The 18,972-nt window shown below is 34.5% G+C and overlaps 3 protein-coding genes and 1 non-coding gene across 5 annotated transcripts; 1 reads left to right on the top strand and 3 right to left on the bottom strand.

Annotated features, from left to right (window-relative positions):
• Window positions 1-3: 3 nt before the first annotated feature.
• LOC105951671 (nuclear transcription factor Y subunit C-4) lies at window positions 4-2,449 on the bottom strand. 2 transcript variants are annotated; one of them, XM_012975121.2, is made up of 2 exons: window positions 1,615-2,449; window positions 4-283 (listed from the first exon to the last, which is right to left on the bottom strand). In XM_012975121.2, exons 1-2 carry the CDS (start codon window positions 2,319-2,321, stop codon window positions 280-282), a joined length of 711 nt encoding a protein of 236 aa, XP_012830575.2. In that variant the 5' UTR covers window positions 2,322-2,449; the 3' UTR covers window positions 4-279. The 2 variants fall into 2 exon arrangements, with proteins under 2 accessions (XP_012830575.2, XP_088672867.1); XM_088816741.1 differs by lacking the exon at window positions 4-283 and having other exon boundaries at window positions 1,524-2,371.
• A 2,981-nt stretch (window positions 2,450-5,430) lies between these two features.
• TRNAS-UGA (transfer RNA serine (anticodon UGA)) lies at window positions 5,431-5,512 on the top strand. The gene has a single exon. It is a non-coding gene; the product is annotated as a tRNA-Ser (tRNA).
• Window positions 5,513-7,027: 1,515 nt separating this feature from the next.
• On the bottom strand, window positions 7,028-9,636 carry LOC105951669 (non-specific phospholipase C6). The gene is made up of 3 exons (XM_012975119.2): window positions 8,016-9,636; window positions 7,665-7,841; window positions 7,028-7,545 (listed from the first exon to the last, which is right to left on the bottom strand). The coding sequence occupies exons 1-3, from the start codon at window positions 9,085-9,087 to the stop codon at window positions 7,259-7,261; spliced, it is 1,536 nt and encodes a 511-aa protein (XP_012830573.2). The 5' UTR covers window positions 9,088-9,636; the 3' UTR covers window positions 7,028-7,258.
• Window positions 9,637-10,724: 1,088 nt separating this feature from the next.
• Window positions 10,725-16,109, bottom strand: LOC105951635 (CBS domain-containing protein CBSCBSPB1). The gene is made up of 15 exons (XM_088816739.1): window positions 15,823-16,109; window positions 15,493-15,712; window positions 15,062-15,230; window positions 14,837-14,969; window positions 14,419-14,589; window positions 13,753-13,831; window positions 13,526-13,639; window positions 13,234-13,300; window positions 12,740-12,845; window positions 12,572-12,630; window positions 12,373-12,479; window positions 11,976-12,112; window positions 11,469-11,554; window positions 11,268-11,357; window positions 10,725-11,193 (listed from the first exon to the last, which is right to left on the bottom strand). The coding sequence occupies exons 2-15, from the start codon at window positions 15,684-15,686 to the stop codon at window positions 11,017-11,019; spliced, it is 1,689 nt and encodes a 562-aa protein (XP_088672865.1). The 5' UTR covers window positions 15,687-15,712; window positions 15,823-16,109; the 3' UTR covers window positions 10,725-11,016.
• Between the last annotated feature and the right edge of the window lie 2,863 nt (window positions 16,110-18,972).

Raw genomic sequence — 18,972 nt, 5'->3', positions numbered from 1 at the left:
ATATTACGAAAAAACCCCTCTTGCAACCCGAGATGTAATCAGCGAGAAATACGACTTTTTTTAAAATAAGAAAATCGTAACTCAGTGTATCGCTGCATATGAAAACATGACCTGCACATGGTTGCTAATGAGATAAAAGGGAGAGTACCCTACACGAATTTCAACTTTTTATACAAAAGCACGAAAAATCATTATCGCCTTATCAGTTAAATGCCAATCTTTTGGCGTTGTCCATTTGGCGCCACTCTCTATTCTCGACTCAGCACACGGTCCCGCCTTTTAGCTGCACCCGAAAAAAAAATGAGATGAGAAAAACAAGAATGCCGTAATCAGTATCAGTATCCACGCTCTTGCTATTTCACGAAAACCTGAAAAAAAACATAACAACAGAGCTTCGAAAAAAAATAAAAGGATCTCCTACTTTCAAGCACAACTTCATCGTAAGTATCTCTCACGGAAATTTTTTTTTTCCTCCACCATCATGTATAAATTGTTACCGAACAATAAATATCGACTTCATATTTTGCGGTATAAATAAAATGAATTTGGAACTTCAAACAAAACGGGGAGGCAAAAGTACTAGTCAGATTAGTGCCAGACCTCAAAGTCCGGAATATGGTACAAAAAACTCCGTCGATATTTATAAATAATTGGGTCCATTTTCTAGTAAAGAGCAAGAACAATAAACAATGCAATATGAATCCCGACAATAATCCAATATCCGTTATTTGAAATATTCTTCGCCCTAAATAAGCACATAATATTAAGGTGTCTATCTAATCTTCTTCAAACATCAAGTTTGCAGATTATACAGTACGAATAGAAACATATCATCATGCATATGCCAATACGATAACGGTAGAAGAGGGAAATAGAATTGGCTAATGATTCACCATCCACTATGGTATATCCAATATGTCGATTTATGTTGAGAGACGATACCTTAGTTTCGGCAATACGGAATTATATGATTATATAATGCATCTTCATTACTACCATTTATCATATTACGCATATTACCAAAAACAAAGCTTTCTTGGACATAATCCGAGAGACCCCGTTTCTTAGTTTTCGACCGAGGGAAAATTAAACGAATGACATTTTGACAAGTGCCGTCTTCATTAAGTGCCGTTATCATCATACACATACAACTCCAATGTACCGTTGACAATACCTTATTTACCAGAAACAAACTTTCTTAGTTTCTGATACTAGATTGATTCGTCTTACGAATATAACTATTGACTCTCTCGGTCCCATTAATATATTACCATATGAAACGAATAACGTATTAACTTCAGATTGTGCGAACGCATAAAATTTCCCCGAACGCAAGTACCATATAATGAGAAATTGCATTGTTCCCTAACAGTAGGCAAAAATGAACCAGAAAAACACATTTTTCGATAAAAAATAAATCGAATAAATTAATACTAACTCTTAGCTTTAGGTTTGTGTAATTCAGTTCATAAATTAATTTTCGCAACCGTATATATAATAATGAAATTAAACAAAAAATAGGATCACCCAAAAATACGCAAATTCACCAGATCTGAATAAATTCAAGCATTTCCACAGAAAAAAATGGGGGAAAATTAAGCGTGATCAAATTACCCTTGTCCGTCGAGGTTGCCCTGCCCGCTGCTGGTCGCGCCGCCGCTAGCGTAGGACCCATCGTCCGCCGCCGTCTGCCACACAGACTGCCACGCCTGCGACGGCGGCGCAGCCGCCTGCATGTAAACACTCGGATCCACGCCGGGGCGGCCCATCATAGGCTGACCTATGGGGGGGTAATAGTACGGAACCCCCGTCACACCACCACCCGCACCCGGCGGAGGACCGGGCACAATCCCACCGAGAGCGACGGCGGCGGCGGCGGCGGACTCCTCTTTGATCTCGTCCCTGGGGACAATGTCAACGAGGAAATCGAAAATATCGGTGCGGGTAATCGCGGCGGCGATGTCGTTCTTCTGGAGGGTGCGGCGCTTGTTCTCCTCGGCGTGGAGCCAGGATCGGATGGTGAGCTCGAGGATGAAGAGCTCGCACGCCTTGGCGAAGAGGATCGGCGCCTCCGCCGAGATCATGCGGACGTCTTCGTCGGCCTTCATGATCTTCTTAATCCGGGCCAAGGGGAGCTGGTGGTTCTTAAAATCGTTCACCTGCTCGATTTCCTGCCGCTGGTACGTCCAGAACATGTGCAGCTGCTGCTGCTGCTGCTGTAGGAGGTGCTGGTACGCCGGCTGGGCTGGGTACGCCGCCGTCTGGCCTGGGTACGCCCCTGCCGCGGCGGCGGCGGCGCTTTGCTGCGGGTTGTTTTCCATTTCTGCAAAGACTTTGTTAAAAATGCTGGGAATTTTTATTTTAATTAAAAAAATGGTTTTGTGGTGCCAACGAGGAAAGAGTGCCAACGTATTTATATTATAAAATACTATTATATTAGGGGAAGTAAATGGCAGGGCAATTTTGTTGATTGCAGTATAATGTACAATTGAGATTGAGTAAGGTAGGGGCTGGAAAATAATTACCGCCTACCGAATACCACGGTATACCTACCAAATAATACCGAAAAATTACCGAAACTTCGGTAACCATTACATTTGGTACGGTATTAGTACCGTACCACTATTATACGGTACGATAGCGGTATTGTATTTTAGTACCATGGGAATACCGTACCGTACCACAAATTTGAATTTTATAATTTAATTAATGTATATTTATTTTATATTGGTTAATAATTAACTAAAATTAAAATTACTACATAAAATAAATAGGTCGAAACTTAAAAAAGTTAAAATACAGTTCTTAAAAAATTATGAGAAAACATTGAAGCTTAGTGCAACAAAAAAACGTACATCCCATTTGGTTTTCACTGAAATAATGGAGCTGCAAATTGAGATTGAAAAAAAAGATCATGACTCTAGTAATCTTATTTTGCAAGGTGTCACTAAATCAATGAAGTTAAAGTTTGATAAATATTGAAGGAGCTTTGAAAAATTGAATAAGATTATATAAATAGCCAATGTTCTTGTTTCAAGTATTGTGTTTTTATAAAGATCGTCTTCAAAGTATAACAAATTAAAATTAACGGTAGAGAACCATATACCGATATACCGTACCGAAAGTAATGGTATACCGAATAACGGTATACCGCACTTGTTGGTACGGTAACGGTATCGAATTTTTCAATACCATATAATTCGGTAGGTACACGGTATTGATCAAAATATTCGACAACCGTACCGAAACCACCCCTAGAGTAAGGTACAACAATCTGCTTATAATTGGGAGTGGAAAAAGTGTTTTTGATCGGATAAGTGTCTGACCAAATACGGGTATTTTGGTCGTACATTGTACAAATATTTGGAACTTATTCCATCTAAAAAAAGAAAAAGTTTAAATTATACTTACCCGCTCGAGTTATGCTAAAATAATTTTAAAGTTCATGTAGTATGCGGTAATTACAATGAATCTCCAAATATTGTTAGAAAACCTTACGGAATAATGTATTGGATAACTTATTTTGTTAGGGTTCTAACGGACTATTAGTTTTAGGAAGTGGTGTATGCATTCCCCAATATTTCTTAAATCATTATTATATTATATAGATTTATAAATTTTCGTCTACGGTAGCATTAATAGCCCCGCATAAAATATATATAGAGCATATCGGTCCGCAAGACATGAAATCTTGACTCCGTTAATTGCTTAAGGGGTGTGGTTGTAATTACCAATACCACAAGGACCTAAAAGTTATTTTTGCATACCTGAGGGTTTTAAATGTAATTGACCCAAAAAAAGGAAAATAAAAATGAAATGCTTTTTACGGTTTGAAAATTGCTATTTACGGTTTATAACAAAATACATTTTATCTCTCTAAAACCCCCAAACTACAAATAGCAAAAAAAAAAAAATCGAAAATTTGAAATCAAGCTTGAAGAAGGGTTGGGCTTCGATTTTTTGAGGTAATTTCGACTATTTTATGTCTAATATGCATTGGGTATGTCGATTACGGAACCAATTTCATATTAAAAAAGCCCTACAAATCGATTTGTAGGGCTTTTTTTTCGCAAAATACATGTTGGAACGCCCAACTCGAGCGCCCAAATGCAGCTTGCACGCCCAATTTGGGCGTGCACTGCATGAATGGGCGCCCAAGTTGGGCTTTTATGCGTTTTGGGGAGTTTTTGAATTTTTTTTGGAAGTTTTGGGGTTTTAGAGAGATAACGTGGTTTTTGTTATAAACCGTAAATAGCAATATTCAAACCGTAAAAAACAAGTCCCTTTAAGGTTAATCCCCACTATATATATTTATATACTTTTAAAATGTTTAATAATAAGTTTTTACCCTTCAAACTATTATTTTTATTAACAAATAAAAATATGTGTATAAAATACATAAAAATGGAAGAGAAAAAAATATTAGCCGATGGTTATTACCTTATCTGTTATTCTTGACTTTGATTGGCTGGCATATATGGGCGAGTTGGGTGATGTGGACATAATGGAAAGTGTGTATTTGACATACGTGGAAATTAAGAACAAATTTATCAATCATAGGATTTGATGATATTATTAGACGAACACAAGAAATATTAATAAGAGGAAATTAGATTTAATTATAATTAGCTTTGAGCAATGTTAGATATTTTCTTTAGTTTCAATTCTCTTAATTTATCAATTTCATTTTTATCTGTATATTTTTGCAATTCTTTTTGTATATATATTTTTTTGCAAACTTTTTCTGATTCATCACCTTATTCCATCATTTTCACATATTAATTTTTATTTTCCGCAATCTTTTGGTAATTTATATTTTGAATTAATAGTTTATGCAATTTTTATGATCTTTGTGTGACTGAATTGTTGATTTTTTGCAAATATTCTATTAGAACTTTGACTACATTGGAATTTAGAATCTAATTATTAAGACTTTAGTTTGGTATTTGATGCCGCCCAAAAACACTCACCAATCTTCAAGTTCAAGTAAATCGGGAAAGCATGATTATTTGCCATGTGTCCAAGGTGAAGGTGGTGTTACAATCCGAATGTCAAGCGATAGTATTCGTGCATAGTAAAATTCTTCGCCCCAACCTACAAAATCGAGGCAAACACTAGATGACTTGTTGGGGTTGGCCCGGCAATTAACCTCCGACAATTAAGTCAGCGGGGATACTCTTTGTAGAATAGAAAACTCTCTAAATTGTCACGGAAATCAAACAACTCGATGATTAATACTCATTCGCATTTGATAGTACCAAGGATTTTGGCACCGAATCATTAGGACCATGGTCTAAGTTTTATATCTTCTCTGTCTTATATTTAATATGAATTCTAATTATAAATGGAGTCTGTTTGTTGAAATTAATATGTAGAATAAATCACAATAGTATTAGATGATATATTAAATAAAACATAATGTCATCATCAGTCGATATGTCCGAGTGGTTAAGGAGACAGACTTGAAATCTGTTGGGCTTCGCCCGCGCAGGTTCGAACCCTGCTGTCGACGGTTTTTTTATTTTTCTTTTGAGAATATTATTTTAATTAATAAAGTTCAAATTAAAATTTTAAAATTAAGTTACTAATATTGGTTCAAATTTTTCAAAAAAAGTATATATACACAACAATGGCAGTTCAATGATTTTCCCCCTTTTGTGTGTGAGTGAAAGGTGCATCCTTACTCGATTGTACACTCCACTAGGTGTATCATGTATATATTTGAGTGTAGGAGTATCTCCAACATGTTTTATACTCATAAACAAACCTACACAAACCATGCTCCAACATGTTAATATTATCTAAAAAAACAAACATATATATTTTTGTACTTTATATTGATTAGTTTGAAATAGTTATAACATGGTTATCTTTGTTACTAAGTATAATTGAAATTTAATTACTATTATTAGAGTTTATCTTCAACCCTTCGCGATTCGTTCCGTCAGTTAAGTTGTAGATTATTAAGTTGTTATTCTTGATTTGTGTTTATCTTGTATTTCCTAGAAATAATGAGAGTTTATTTAGGGTTAGTTTCTATGCCTGCATAATTACTAGTTTATATGCCTGCATAATTACGTGTAAATGAATGGAATAAATTATCTTCATTCTCAATCTCTTATACATCTCTATATAGTATAGAGCCTCAAATACTCCAACGAGTAACTCCAAAAAAGTTTCCAGGCATGACTTTCGGTGTGTCTACTCCATCACAAACAACCACTCCAATAATCAACAAATTTCCAATCCACTTTACGAACTTTGGTTCCGACAAGATCAACTTATTCGCAATGCATTAATGACATCGGTTGACCCAACCATCACCTCCACCATTGTTGGTGCTACCACTTCAAAAAAAGCTTGGGATGCCCTGCACACCTTGTATGCAAATAAGTCGCATACTAGGATTTTCAGCCTCCGAAACTCTTTGACCAAAGTTTCGAAAGACACCAAAACCATAGCCGAATATCTTTTTGAAGAACGATGTGTTGCCGATGAGCTTGCCACTTCCGGTGCTCCAATTTCATATGAAGAACTTATTGTCAAAATTTTGAGTGGTCTTGGTCTCGAATATGATGCTATTTATGTGGCTATTTAAGCACGAGCAATATCTTATGAGGATACGGCCATGAAAATATAGTCACTAACATATGGCGGTAAGTTCAAATTCAAATTATAACTTAAAACAATAAAGTATAATGGTTGTGTAAAATATAAACAATGTTTACTTGGAATGATTTATTGAAGTGATGTTTCAAAACAATGTTCACTTTTATATATATGAACAATTTAGAATGATTTGTTATCTATGAAGCACGAACACAAGAATTTGCAGAAAATGTGTAAATATTAAAAGTATAGGGGTATATTTATAAATATGTTATATAAACATATATAAATTTTTATTTATATATAAGTCCTTGTTATGTCTTTCCCTACATATATATTCAAAATAAATATAATTATCACCTATTAATTTACAATTGATCATTAAATCATGTAAATAATTAGGGAAGCAACAAAAATATTTGAAAATTTGCTATTCAAACATATTTCTAATTTTTAGAAATTGCAAAATGTCACATAAGGTATCCGGCAGATGACCTCAGATGTCGGACATGAATCCGAAACACGAATACATTAAGAAGTTGAAATTTCCGTGCTACAGTTATAGATGGTCTACAAATTAAACCATGATCTAATAGTATTTGCTAACGATGCAAACAAATTACTACATACGCACCTAAGAAAATACAAATTAGTTGCGGATTGAGGATGATCTAGTAGTAAGAGCAGACCTCATGTCAACAATGGCGGATTCGTCCGCGCCCAACTTGATAGCCTCTTTGCTTGCTCTTACGAACCTCGAAACGGCACCCTTTACGTACTCGTGAGCTTCCTTCACATTCATAGTTTTCTTGCTGCTCAAGTAATGATCGCCGTTGAGAACGGCCGCCAATTGCACCACCTCTCCTTGAAATTCCGTCAAGTCCCTATTTTCGTCCGCGTCGGTCCTTCTTAGAGGCACCACTTCAGGCAAAACCTCTGCAAAATAATTGACGTTAATTAGTAACTTTCTTAATTGGTGTGCCTCAACCTCAAACGAAACGAAGCGGGTAATGATCATTAGAGCTAATTAATAATCAAACGAGGCCGAAGATTACCTGGGCAATCGGTTCTGGGAGAAGATAATTCACCAACGACTTGCTCGAACGTGCCGGCCCACGCATCTCTATGTGTAAGGAAATTGGATGACAAATTGAAAATCTTCTTTATTGTAGCAGGGATTGAAGAATGCTCAAACTCAGAATTTGGTGTTGGACCTCTAGCCTTGCTTATCACTACACATAAAACAAAAAAATAAATAAGTCATCATAAAAAAATTATAATAACTAAATCTTGATGAACAAATCACATAACTTTAGCAAATTATTAAATTTTCTAGTCACATTATTTTTATTCTACTCCATTTTTTTTAATAACGAAAGAACCAGCAGCCAACAACATATATATACCAGTTCCTTTCTTGATCCAAGGAGAGACCATAATTGTAGGGACACGAACACCGAGCCTATCAAACTTAAAGAAATTAGGCGACGGGCCCGTGTTCCCGTCCGGATTGGGTACATCAACGTAAGGCGTAGGGACATGATCGTAAAATCCGCCATGCTCGTCGTACGTAATAACCAAGAGCATCTCGTTCCACTGCGGGCCGGCCCTCAACGCCTCGTAGACCTCCTTCACGAGCCTCTGCCCGTTAGCCACGTCGTGCGAAGGATGATCGTCGTTCGCCGGTAAACCCTTCAAGTCGAAGTAGCGGGGCTCGATCACGGTCAAGCTAGGCAGCTTCCCGTTCCGAGCGTCTTTCTTGAACCTCAAATTGTATTGGTGGAATTTGAATATGTACTTCAATTTCCTCAAGTTTCGATAGAACAACGTCGTGGGTATGTTCTGGAAGTAGACGCCGAAACCGAACCCGTTTTCGTGGAGCGAGTCGAAAATCGTCTTTTGCGGGAACCCTTTCGCGAGAAGCTTCTTCACATGGCAAGTGGAACCGTGAGAAGTTGCCGAGTAGACGAAGAGCCGGTTCGGCTGAGTCGGACCGGGTATCGAAGAAAACCATCGATCGAAAACGGCGAACTCGCGAACTAAGGTTGCGTAAATCGGGACGCTTTCGGGCTTAAAACCCTTCATTACAGTTTCGGATAGATTCGGAGAAATGGTGGATGCTTGCTCCACGAAACCGGACATTGAAGGAATAGTTGAGGATGTTGACCCGAATACCTGTTCCCGGACCGCTTCGAATGAATGACCCGGATCCGGATCCACGTACTCGGCGTCGTCTGAGAAGCAGATTTTTTTGGCGGGTGTGGGTTTTGTTGTTGAAATTGGATTGCATTCATTGCCGGTTACGCCGTTGATGGAAGGGTTTACGGATTTCTTCATCCAACCGAGCATGTGGTCGAATGATCTGTTTTCAAGAACTAATACCACAACGGTCTTGATTTTCTGCTGCTGTTGGTGGGTTGGTCGGAAAACACATGAAACTGTAATAATTATTAGGGAAATCAAGAAAACAATCCTCATTTTAATTTTCTTGATTATGATTTTTTTTTTTTTTGGCTAATATCAGGAAAATCAAGAAACCCACAATCAAACTTATTTTCTTTTCTTTTTAGCTGCTACTACTGCAGTTTTACTTTGGCGTGCAAATTGGGTGGGACCCACCAAGAAAGTGAAATTAAAAGAAAGCAAGAATAATATATATACATTTGCAAGAAAATCTTGAAAAAAGCCCTAATGAGTGGAGATTTGAATTTGAACAATATTCTTTGAAAGAGTATTTAATTTGTATTTTACTTGATAAACTGTTACACTTTACACAAAATCTTAGTATAATTGCAAGCTTTTAAATTGGAGATTTTATGGAGAATAATAAACATTTATAACTGCAAGCTGATTTCCAGCATTTGTCCAAATCATATTGTTGATTTTGACAGATATTATCGAGCTTGATTGGTGGGTGGTGATGAAATCATGGAAGAATGATTTCTCACATTTATTTAGTTTGAAGATGTAACTAATGACTTATCAGTTTGTATGCATACACAGTTTCTTTGAGCCACAGCTAGTGGCGAGTCCAGAACTTGTTACACGGTAGGCCTAAAAGGGTTGGAGGGGGGTGACGCCCCCGAAATTTTGTTTAGAATTGTTTTTTTTGTAAAACTAGAAATCAGGAAAATAAAAAAGAAAAAAATTAGGACTTTTTTTGCATTAATTTGAATTTTGAATGGGCTGAGTAATAAAAATTGGGTGGATTAGATGCTGCCTCATAGGAAAAACAATTGGGATTTGTTTTGACAAAACAAGAAAATAAGTAAGAAAAAATTAAAACTAGGATTTTTTGGCTTTATTTGAAAATTGAGTGGACTAAATGGACTAAATGATAAAATTGGCTGGACTAATATAGTGTATACTTTTTTTCAAATTAAGGAGGGGTTTGAGTCCATATTTTTCCATGGGAGGTCTCGCCACCGGCCGCGACTATAAATGCGTAATCTAATTAGTGGAATAGAAGAGTAACTAGTGAAAAAATATTGAGACGCAATAAAGGCGGTAATCTAGTAAGTGGAATAGAAGAGTGTCTGTCATGTTCAACAACTCTGAGTTTGATTCTTATGTCGATAGTTTGTAGGTTGAACTCATCGCACAATACATTTTTTCGAATTTGTATTTTTTTGGTTTGGTAAAGTTGGGGGTTTAGTATTCAAATAATAAAAGTGGGGGGAAAGAGATCCAATTAGACAAAAAGGTACTCGTTACTTTATTTTCCACTATTACATTTGGACCATACTATCTTTTGTCGCATCAATTTGTTTTTGTTCAAATGGTGGCATTATTTTATGTTAAAAGGTACAGCTTTAGGAACAATAACAATGTTTGAAAGTGTTTTGAATCTTATTTTTTTATTTTATTTTTGAGGAATATATTTCTAGAAATAAATTAAGAATGCGGGTAATTTTAAATATTGAGAGCAGACAAAATATACTGTAGCATCCAAATCATATCTAGAGATAATGAAAAATTCTACTTTCGAAAAAAAATGCAAAATAAACAGGGAAAATTAATGTTTGATAATTGGCAATGGTATATGTTATACATGTGCGTAAAATATAAAGGGAATACCATATGTAACATCACTCACCAGGTGGTGTCTGCAAAAGTTTATTCAAAAGCAGAAGTAAATGATTGTGAAATATTAAGTATTTGTTTTAGTAAGTTTAGGGTGTTTGCAAATATTCTGAAAAAAATAAATTTAAATATAAAAAATAGGCCTAGGGGTATTTTTTTTCAAGAAAATAGCTTTAAAGAGCTTATTTCAAGAGAAACAAAAACAAAAATTGATTTTACAGCAGAACATCAAAAACACAACTTTTCTATATGTGTGTATAATATGTTTTGAAATGTGTATAGTTTCTATATACCCAAACCAAATATTCCAAAGTGAAGGCACTCTCATTTTCCAAGTCTCCTCAAGTATGCATAAAAACCTATACAAGCAATTACTGCAGCTCCAGCTGCTACAGCGCTATATGCCGAAGAAGCCGATCCATCTCCTTCGGCATATTCCATCTTCGATCCCTTTCGATTGCGAGGAAGTCCTCCTAAATAGTCTAAATGTAATCTCAGCCCCTGTCACATTAATAATCGCACAATTTTGTTAAAATATTTGTTATTTATCGAGTAGTGTAGAACCATATTAATACCTTCCAACCGGCGAGCTTTGCATGGTATACAGCTGCTTGAAGATCACTGTCTGATGCGAGAACAACCTTGTCATTGTCTTCATCTTCGTACTACGACGGAAAACAAAAAACGGCCGTTGAAGATCGTAAGATTTGGAATTTTTGAGAAAAACAAATATATATATATATATAGTTGAGAGTTGATTGATGCTAAATATATACCACAATTTGTGGAGGGTTGTTACGGTCGATTTCAGCCCCGATTCTCTGAAGGATTGCCGTTATAAGTTCGGTCACGTTCTGTGTATCTGAACTCAAACAGCCAAAAAAAAAGGAATGAAAAAGGGAAAGAAAATGTGTTACGATCGTGAAGTATGAAACGGAGACAAATAAAACATATTCAAATGTAAAATTGTTAAAATCGGAGATTTTAAAGACTTAAAGAACTTTCGCTTCAATTTTAAACGGGATTTTAACAACTAGTTTATTGCATTTTCTACCCTATATGATACCGAATTGTTATAAAACTCCCCGTGTTATAAATATTAGAATTTAGAAACAAACCACTTAAAATTGTAGTACGTCTTTAGCGCGTAGTTTGCTAATAAAATTGCACGAAAGGGGGTATTTGCTAATATTTATAACACAAGGAGTTTTTTGACAATTAGAGTAAACAGAGGGGTGTTAAATGCAATAGATTAACCACTATGGTGAAAGAGAGATACATACCACATATGAACCTATGCATTCTCCCTTTTCTATCTTGAATCTTGAAAGAGAAAGTATTGCTTGTTGTTAAAGAAGGTTGTTGCGGAATCGAACGGCCCGTCTCTCCTACGTCGGAAGGCATCTTCAACGAGTTCTCACTGACATATTATAATACAATACAGTTAAACCTATATAAATTAATACAGTCAGGACTGGCAAAATTCTATTAATTTAGCGAAATACTAAATTATCGAGCTAATAATTTAGTACGTTTTTACCGACTCGGGACCGTAAGAAATTATTATTTAAACGAGGTTATTAATTTATCCAGGTTCCACTGTAAATAAATAAATTTTGAAAAATAAAATCGAGACGGAACAAGAATATTGAGTTTTATATAACCTTAATGACAAACTACCTCAGTGTTTCTTCCTCGTCGTCTGGAGTTAACGCCATGGCCGAATCCCAAAAGCTCTGCATCAACATATTTGCAGATTCACTATTGCCTCCGCCACTATTTCCGACCTTTTCAAAAGTAAAAAAAAAAAAAATATTCTAATTATATTTCAATTTATTATAAAAATTAAGGGACGTCGAGAAAATCGAATGTGACTTACCGTGGCTACAGCAGATTGAGTTATATGAAGCACATCGATGACAGCTACAACTGTTCCATCTGTATCATTTATGTTACAAGTTTCATAAGTAAAAGAAATAACGAAACTTTCGATATATTTTTAGTATATGTTTTTTTTTTATCGGAAATGAAGTATATATGTATGTACCTTTATCAATTACCGGAAGGTGTAAAAATTTCCCGTCATGCATAGTATGAAGAGCGTCAACTATAGGTGAATCCATCGTCGCACATTCCGGATTTGGAGTCATTACCTAAAGAATTAATGTAGAGAATTACTCAAAAAACGGAAAGCATATACAATTAAACCTCTATAAATTAATAGACTTGGACTAACAAAATTTCATTTAATTTAGCGAAATACTAAATTATCGATAAATTAATAATTATTAGTTTATAGAATTTAGAAGAACCATCAGACTACGAAAGACATTAAATAACTGTCATATCTAATCACATATTTGAATTGTCGTAATGAAATTAATTTTATATATTTCGCAGGGTCCATATGAATTCTCGTCGATTTATTATCTTGTCAATTCAGCGGATTATTAATTTACCACGTTGTCCTCAAATGCGACACGCCAAAAGTATTATTTAAATGATGTTAATAATCAATCGAATATCAAATTATTAATGCACCTGCTCGACTGTAGTTGATTCTGGAGGAAGATTTTGGGCTATGACCCTCATCAGCATGTCTTTCGAACTAAGAAAAGAATTACGAGAATATTAAATAATCGAAATTCATACACATCGAAATATTTATAATGTTGATTTAAATGTGTAGTATATATATATATATATATATATATATATATATATATATATATATATATATATATATATATATATATATATATATATATATATATATATATATATATATATATATATATATATATATATATCTCAAACACGAGAAAAAGCTCACGTTAGTATTCCTCGAGGTTTGTTTTCTACCGTAACAACAGCGGAGCTAGTTCGGAGTTCAAGAATCTTTTTTGCAGCAGCTAGCACCGTGTCGCTTGGATCGACCGTAGCAATCCTAAACCACCGTTAGTAGCAACATTTGAGGTGCGTTTAGCGTCCCGTTATTTTTACGGGGAAATTATTTTGAAAAAAATATAGATAAATAGTACAAGTGAAGGTATTACCTACTTTGAATTCTCGGGTATTATAGTAGACACCGAGGGTCTAAATATCCGCTCTCGAAGTGTCTCGATGAATGTGTTGGGACCTATATTTCAACGAGTTTAAAAAAGCGATCAAACTCAAAATTTAGCCGACAAAACCGAACATCGTAATATGTAAATATTGATTACTATACAGCCAAAACAAAACAAATGAGAAAAACATTTTACTCTTGATTTCACCTATTTTTGCAATCTAAGGCCTCTTTTGGTTCTCCAAATTTCAAGATAAGATTCGTCGACATAAGAACTCATTTTATTCATAATTGCAGGTCAGCCCGAAAAGTTATTGCACTAACCAAACATGAAACAAGACATAATTATTTAATTAATTATGACTTCTATATCTTACCCAAAAAATAAAGTCTAAGACCTTGGTTGGTTCCTAAAATAAGATCAGCCAAAATAAAATTAAATAATTATATAAAAATCCAATCGTACTGTTGGACTACGAGAAGTCCGTGAAATAATCTTTCAATTAGCCAAGATTACAACCATTTCCTAAAAATTGTGGCCCCGCCCGAAAAATTATTGCACTAACCGAACATCAAATAAGACTTAATTTATTTAATCAATCATGATTTATCTTTACCAACCAAACGAGGCTTAAGTATTTAGATGATTGTCCACAAACCTGAAACCGATGTACCCCATTGTTTCTCGACACCTTCAACAGCAGCTGCGATTGCCTTTCCTTTCTCAGCGGCTCTCTCCATACGAGCTATTGCATCGTACAAACATTTCGTTATGTCGAGCAGAGCAATCACCTCTCCGTTTTCGACAACCGGTAAATGTCTAAACTTTCCTGTCAGGTAAAATATCATAATATTAAAAATAAAGACAATATCGAAACCAAAATTCGGATTTTATTGCATTTAGTACCCCCGTGTCATACTAATTGCTAAAAAACTCCTCGTGTTATAAATAATAGCAAAAAAACCCTATACCACATTTTTTTAGCACATAACCCCCTAATGCTTTGATAATAAACTTGAATCACGACACGTGGATTTTTTTGACAATTAGTTCGATTCGAAAAATCGAAAACTAACCTTGAACCATCTTTTGCAAGGCTTCAACAGCAAGAGTGTCGGAAAGCACAAATACCGGATTCCTTGTCATAACCTTGGAAACAGGCGTTTCGTCGAGATTTATCTCACGAGCAATAACTCTTGTAGCTATATCCTTAATTATAAAAATAATAATTAATTTCTTTTAATGATTTTAGATACGAGAATTTGAAGCATAATTTGTTTTTTTTTTTCGAGTTATAATACCTTATCGGTTAAGATCCCACATAATAACGCATTCGAATCGGTTAGCAATAAGGCATCGACTCTACGTGCAGCCATTTTATGACAAGCTTCTTTAATAGTTGTCGTTTCGGGTACGGTTAATGCTCTCGATAGACGCAATCTCTTCACCGTTCTTTCTCCATTTAGTCCCCTATTGCAAACACGACCGAAACTTTATCTTCAATACGAAATAATCGAACTTCTTTTATTGCAAAAAGAGACGTCTTCGATATTTGATTTTATATACGCTAAACAACAATCATATACGGAATGCAAAGCGTGGTGATTAAGTAAAGCTTGCTAATAAAGTCGATTGTTTCGAACATTTCGTCTCTAAATGTTTCGTTATTAGTGCAAGAATGTATAAATCATTAAACAAAGAAATATTTTGTAGTAAAGTAGATGGAACGTACATGGAACGAGAAGTCGAAAGAGATTTGCGGCTAGAGGAGGAGGAGTCGCCAGCCCCTCCTCCTGCGCCGCCGCCGCTGCCGACGTTCTCCAATGCGGCAGCAGCGGCGGCGGCGGCTCTTCTCCGGGACTGAGACGAAGAGTGCGTCAACGACATACTTCTTCGGGACGATAACCCCCCTTGACTCGTCGTCATCTACTCGATTAACAATAATCCACCTCCTAAATTCATTCATTGTTATAAATTGTTAATATATCCCCTAAATTAAATCATCCCCCCAAAAAAAACAAAAAAAAAAAAACTGAAAAATCAGAAACAAAAAGATTAATACCTGGTGTGATTAAAGCTGAATTAACCGGGAAAATGGCGATTATTACGAGCCAAAGAGGAAAGCTAATCGGTCCTTTTTTCTTCTTTCTTTCTTTTTTCACCCTTGTCTCTCTCTCTAGGAATTGGATTGGTTTGTTTGTTGAGGTAGAGAGAGAAAGGAAGAATGCCCAAAATATTTTGTGCTTAATTTAGGAAATTGAATAGTGGACGTAGAATGTAGTAACGAATACGTATGCATGTTGTTGTGTTGTGGGAGAGAACCAATGGGGAACGTAGAATCTCCGACATGGTTGAAACATGGTTTCCCATTTTCTTTTGTTCCATGTTTGGTAAATTGCATTTCACCCCTCAACAACAATTATTTTTTTCCTGTAAGCCTCAAAGAAAAGTGTTCACCCATAAAACTACACTTTTGTTATACACATTTTCGTTCATTAAGCAATTTTCGGTTAGATTGAGGGCATCAACGAAGTGTAATCATATGTAGCACAAAAACTTCAACTTCTTAACATTTTCACGTTTCGGTCGCGTTTTGTGTTCAATACTCGAGAACACTTCCAGGACATCTTATGAGCCATTTTGTAATTCCTGAAAAGTTAGAAACTTATTTGAATAGAAAATTTCTATAAAAAAGTTGTTGCTTCCAAAGTTAATTACATGATTTAGTGATCAATTGGGAATCGATAGTCGATAATAATATTTATGTTGAATATATTTGTGTGGAAAAAAAATTAAATATAAATAAACTTATATATGTTTATGTAACATATATATTTATAAATATATTTATATACTTTTAGTATTAATATGTTTGCCCCAAATTTCCTTAACCCCATTTTGGGTTATGTCGTTTTCCCGTATCTGTTTCCCAGTTTCTAATTATTTTTATTCTTTTTATCTTTATATAAATTGTTTGAATATAAATTATGTATATTATAATAAAAAAAATGTATAAAATAATATATAAATTGACTTTAAATTTATATATCATTTTTATTAATAATAAAAATCAATAAATAAAAGCTAAAAAGAAAACAGGGGGAGGGTCGTGACCTTGGGAACAACCCAAAACGAACTTGAGTTGGCTCGACTCATTTACACTCCTAGATGGTGTTTGGCTAAACTTATTTTAAACAGCTGATAAGCTCTTACGTCCGATAAGATGTTTTTTGAGCTGATAAGCTGCTACATATTATTTTTAGTATTAATTTTTAGAGAGTTTGGATAATGAGCTTATTTCCTATGTTTACTCATTATAAGATCTTAAATAAAAAGGTGGGGTAGATGTATTTTTTTAAAAAAGATCTTATTTGATCTCCAACAACTTATTTTAAAGAAAATAAGGCAATGTTTGGTTGTGTTTTTATTTTGTTTTCATTGATTCCCCAAAACAAAATTATATTTATTACACTTCTTAAATAATTTTCTCAAAACAATCTTAAAAGTTTCTCTCTCCTTCAGATATGATGTGACTACTACAGTAAAATGATTTGACTGTTACAGTGAAAAATGTCTTCACTAAAAAACAAATAAACATCACTTGATCTTTCAATTTTTTTCTTCTAAAATACTTTTTTCTACACTTTCAAACATGATGTGACTGTTACAGAGTATTTTGTCTCCTTCCAAAATATAAACAAACATTACTTTCATTCTCAAATTCTTCCCACAAAACATATTTTCTCAAAATGAAATTAAAATAAGTTCCAAAACGCTCCCAAACATTGCCTAAGATTTAAAAAAAAAAAAAAATTACTAAACACTTTAGAAGAGCTTATAAGCTCTAAAACATCTTATAAGCTTCTTTAAACATTTTAGACACCCTCCTAGACATAATTTAAGATTTGTTCGTCAGACAAGCGGATAACTTCAGAAGATAATAAAATTATTGTTTTGTTTTAATTTAGACAACAATGTTGGAAAAAGTGAGTTTAATATTTAAATGGATTTCGTTTATCAGAAATGAAAATAAAATATATACTTCCTTTGACCCTATTTACATGAGGTTTTGGAGAGAATCATTTGTCCCGGATTATGTGGCGTTTCTCACTCACAATGGAGTATTGATGACGGCAATATCTATGCTATACTCGGTGATTTTAACCAGGCATCCTAACTGATAAGATTCTCACTACGAGTTCAGTTATGACCCATTGGGTTTTAGAAATATAATTATAAAATAAATTAAAAAGAATACATGTCAATAAGAGAGTTACCCGGTGAAAATCACCGGGTGTAGCATCGTATTACCGATTGATTACTTATGTTGCGGACTTATCCTTAATAAGTTAATAAGTTCTCCAATACTAATTAAATACCTATTTCTCTCTCCTATTAATCCCCTACGGCAAGGTTAAATACCTATTTCTCTCTCCTATTAATCCCTTACGGCAAGGTAAAGTGTGAAACTCAGAAGAGAATGAACAGATTTTAAAGCCTTTTTCGAAGAACAAGAAAAAGAAAAAAAAAATCTGTAGTTTAAGAATATCAGTGGAGGGATCTTTTGAACCTATTTACTCTCATGAACATGGAAATGAAGAAAATAAAGATCGAATAGAACTCAATTTTCATTCAAAACTTCAAGAATTTTAATTTTCAAAGCTTTTCCAACTGTCCATCCGAATAACATATTTGTAGCTAATAAAATATCTTAATAAAATATCAGACAAGAAGAAGGATGAAACTCCGTATGAGTTATGGACGGGTCGAGAACCACTCTATAAATTTTTTAAAGTGCGGGGGTGTTTAGCTAAGGTAGAATTAAGTACCTAAACCTAAACAAATAAAAGTTGAATACTGTAGATTGCATTTGTATTGGATACACACACTTGCGGTGCACATAGATTCTTGTTGCACAAGTCAGCAATTCTCTGCATTAATGAATGAATGGTCATAGAATTAAGGAACATTATTTTCTTTGAAGAAATCTTTCCTCATAAGAAAAGAAAATACACAAATTCCAATAAGAGGAATTATGAAACTAATTGTTATAGATATTACATGTATAAAAATATAAAAACCTCATTTATTCTTTTCTCCTCTGTACCCTGTGAAATTCAAATTGACATGAAAGATGAAATAAGGAAAAAATTATGCTAATAGTGTAACCGGAAGAAACTCGATATAGACTTTAAAAAATAAAATGATCTGC

This window comes from Erythranthe guttata, chromosome 4, assembly GCF_056151865.1.
Source record: "Erythranthe guttata isolate IM_541 chromosome 4, IM_541, whole genome shotgun sequence".
NCBI classification, from domain to species: Eukaryota; Viridiplantae; Streptophyta; class Magnoliopsida; order Lamiales; family Phrymaceae; genus Erythranthe; species Erythranthe guttata.
This window is presented reverse-complemented; position numbering and strand designations above follow the sequence as displayed.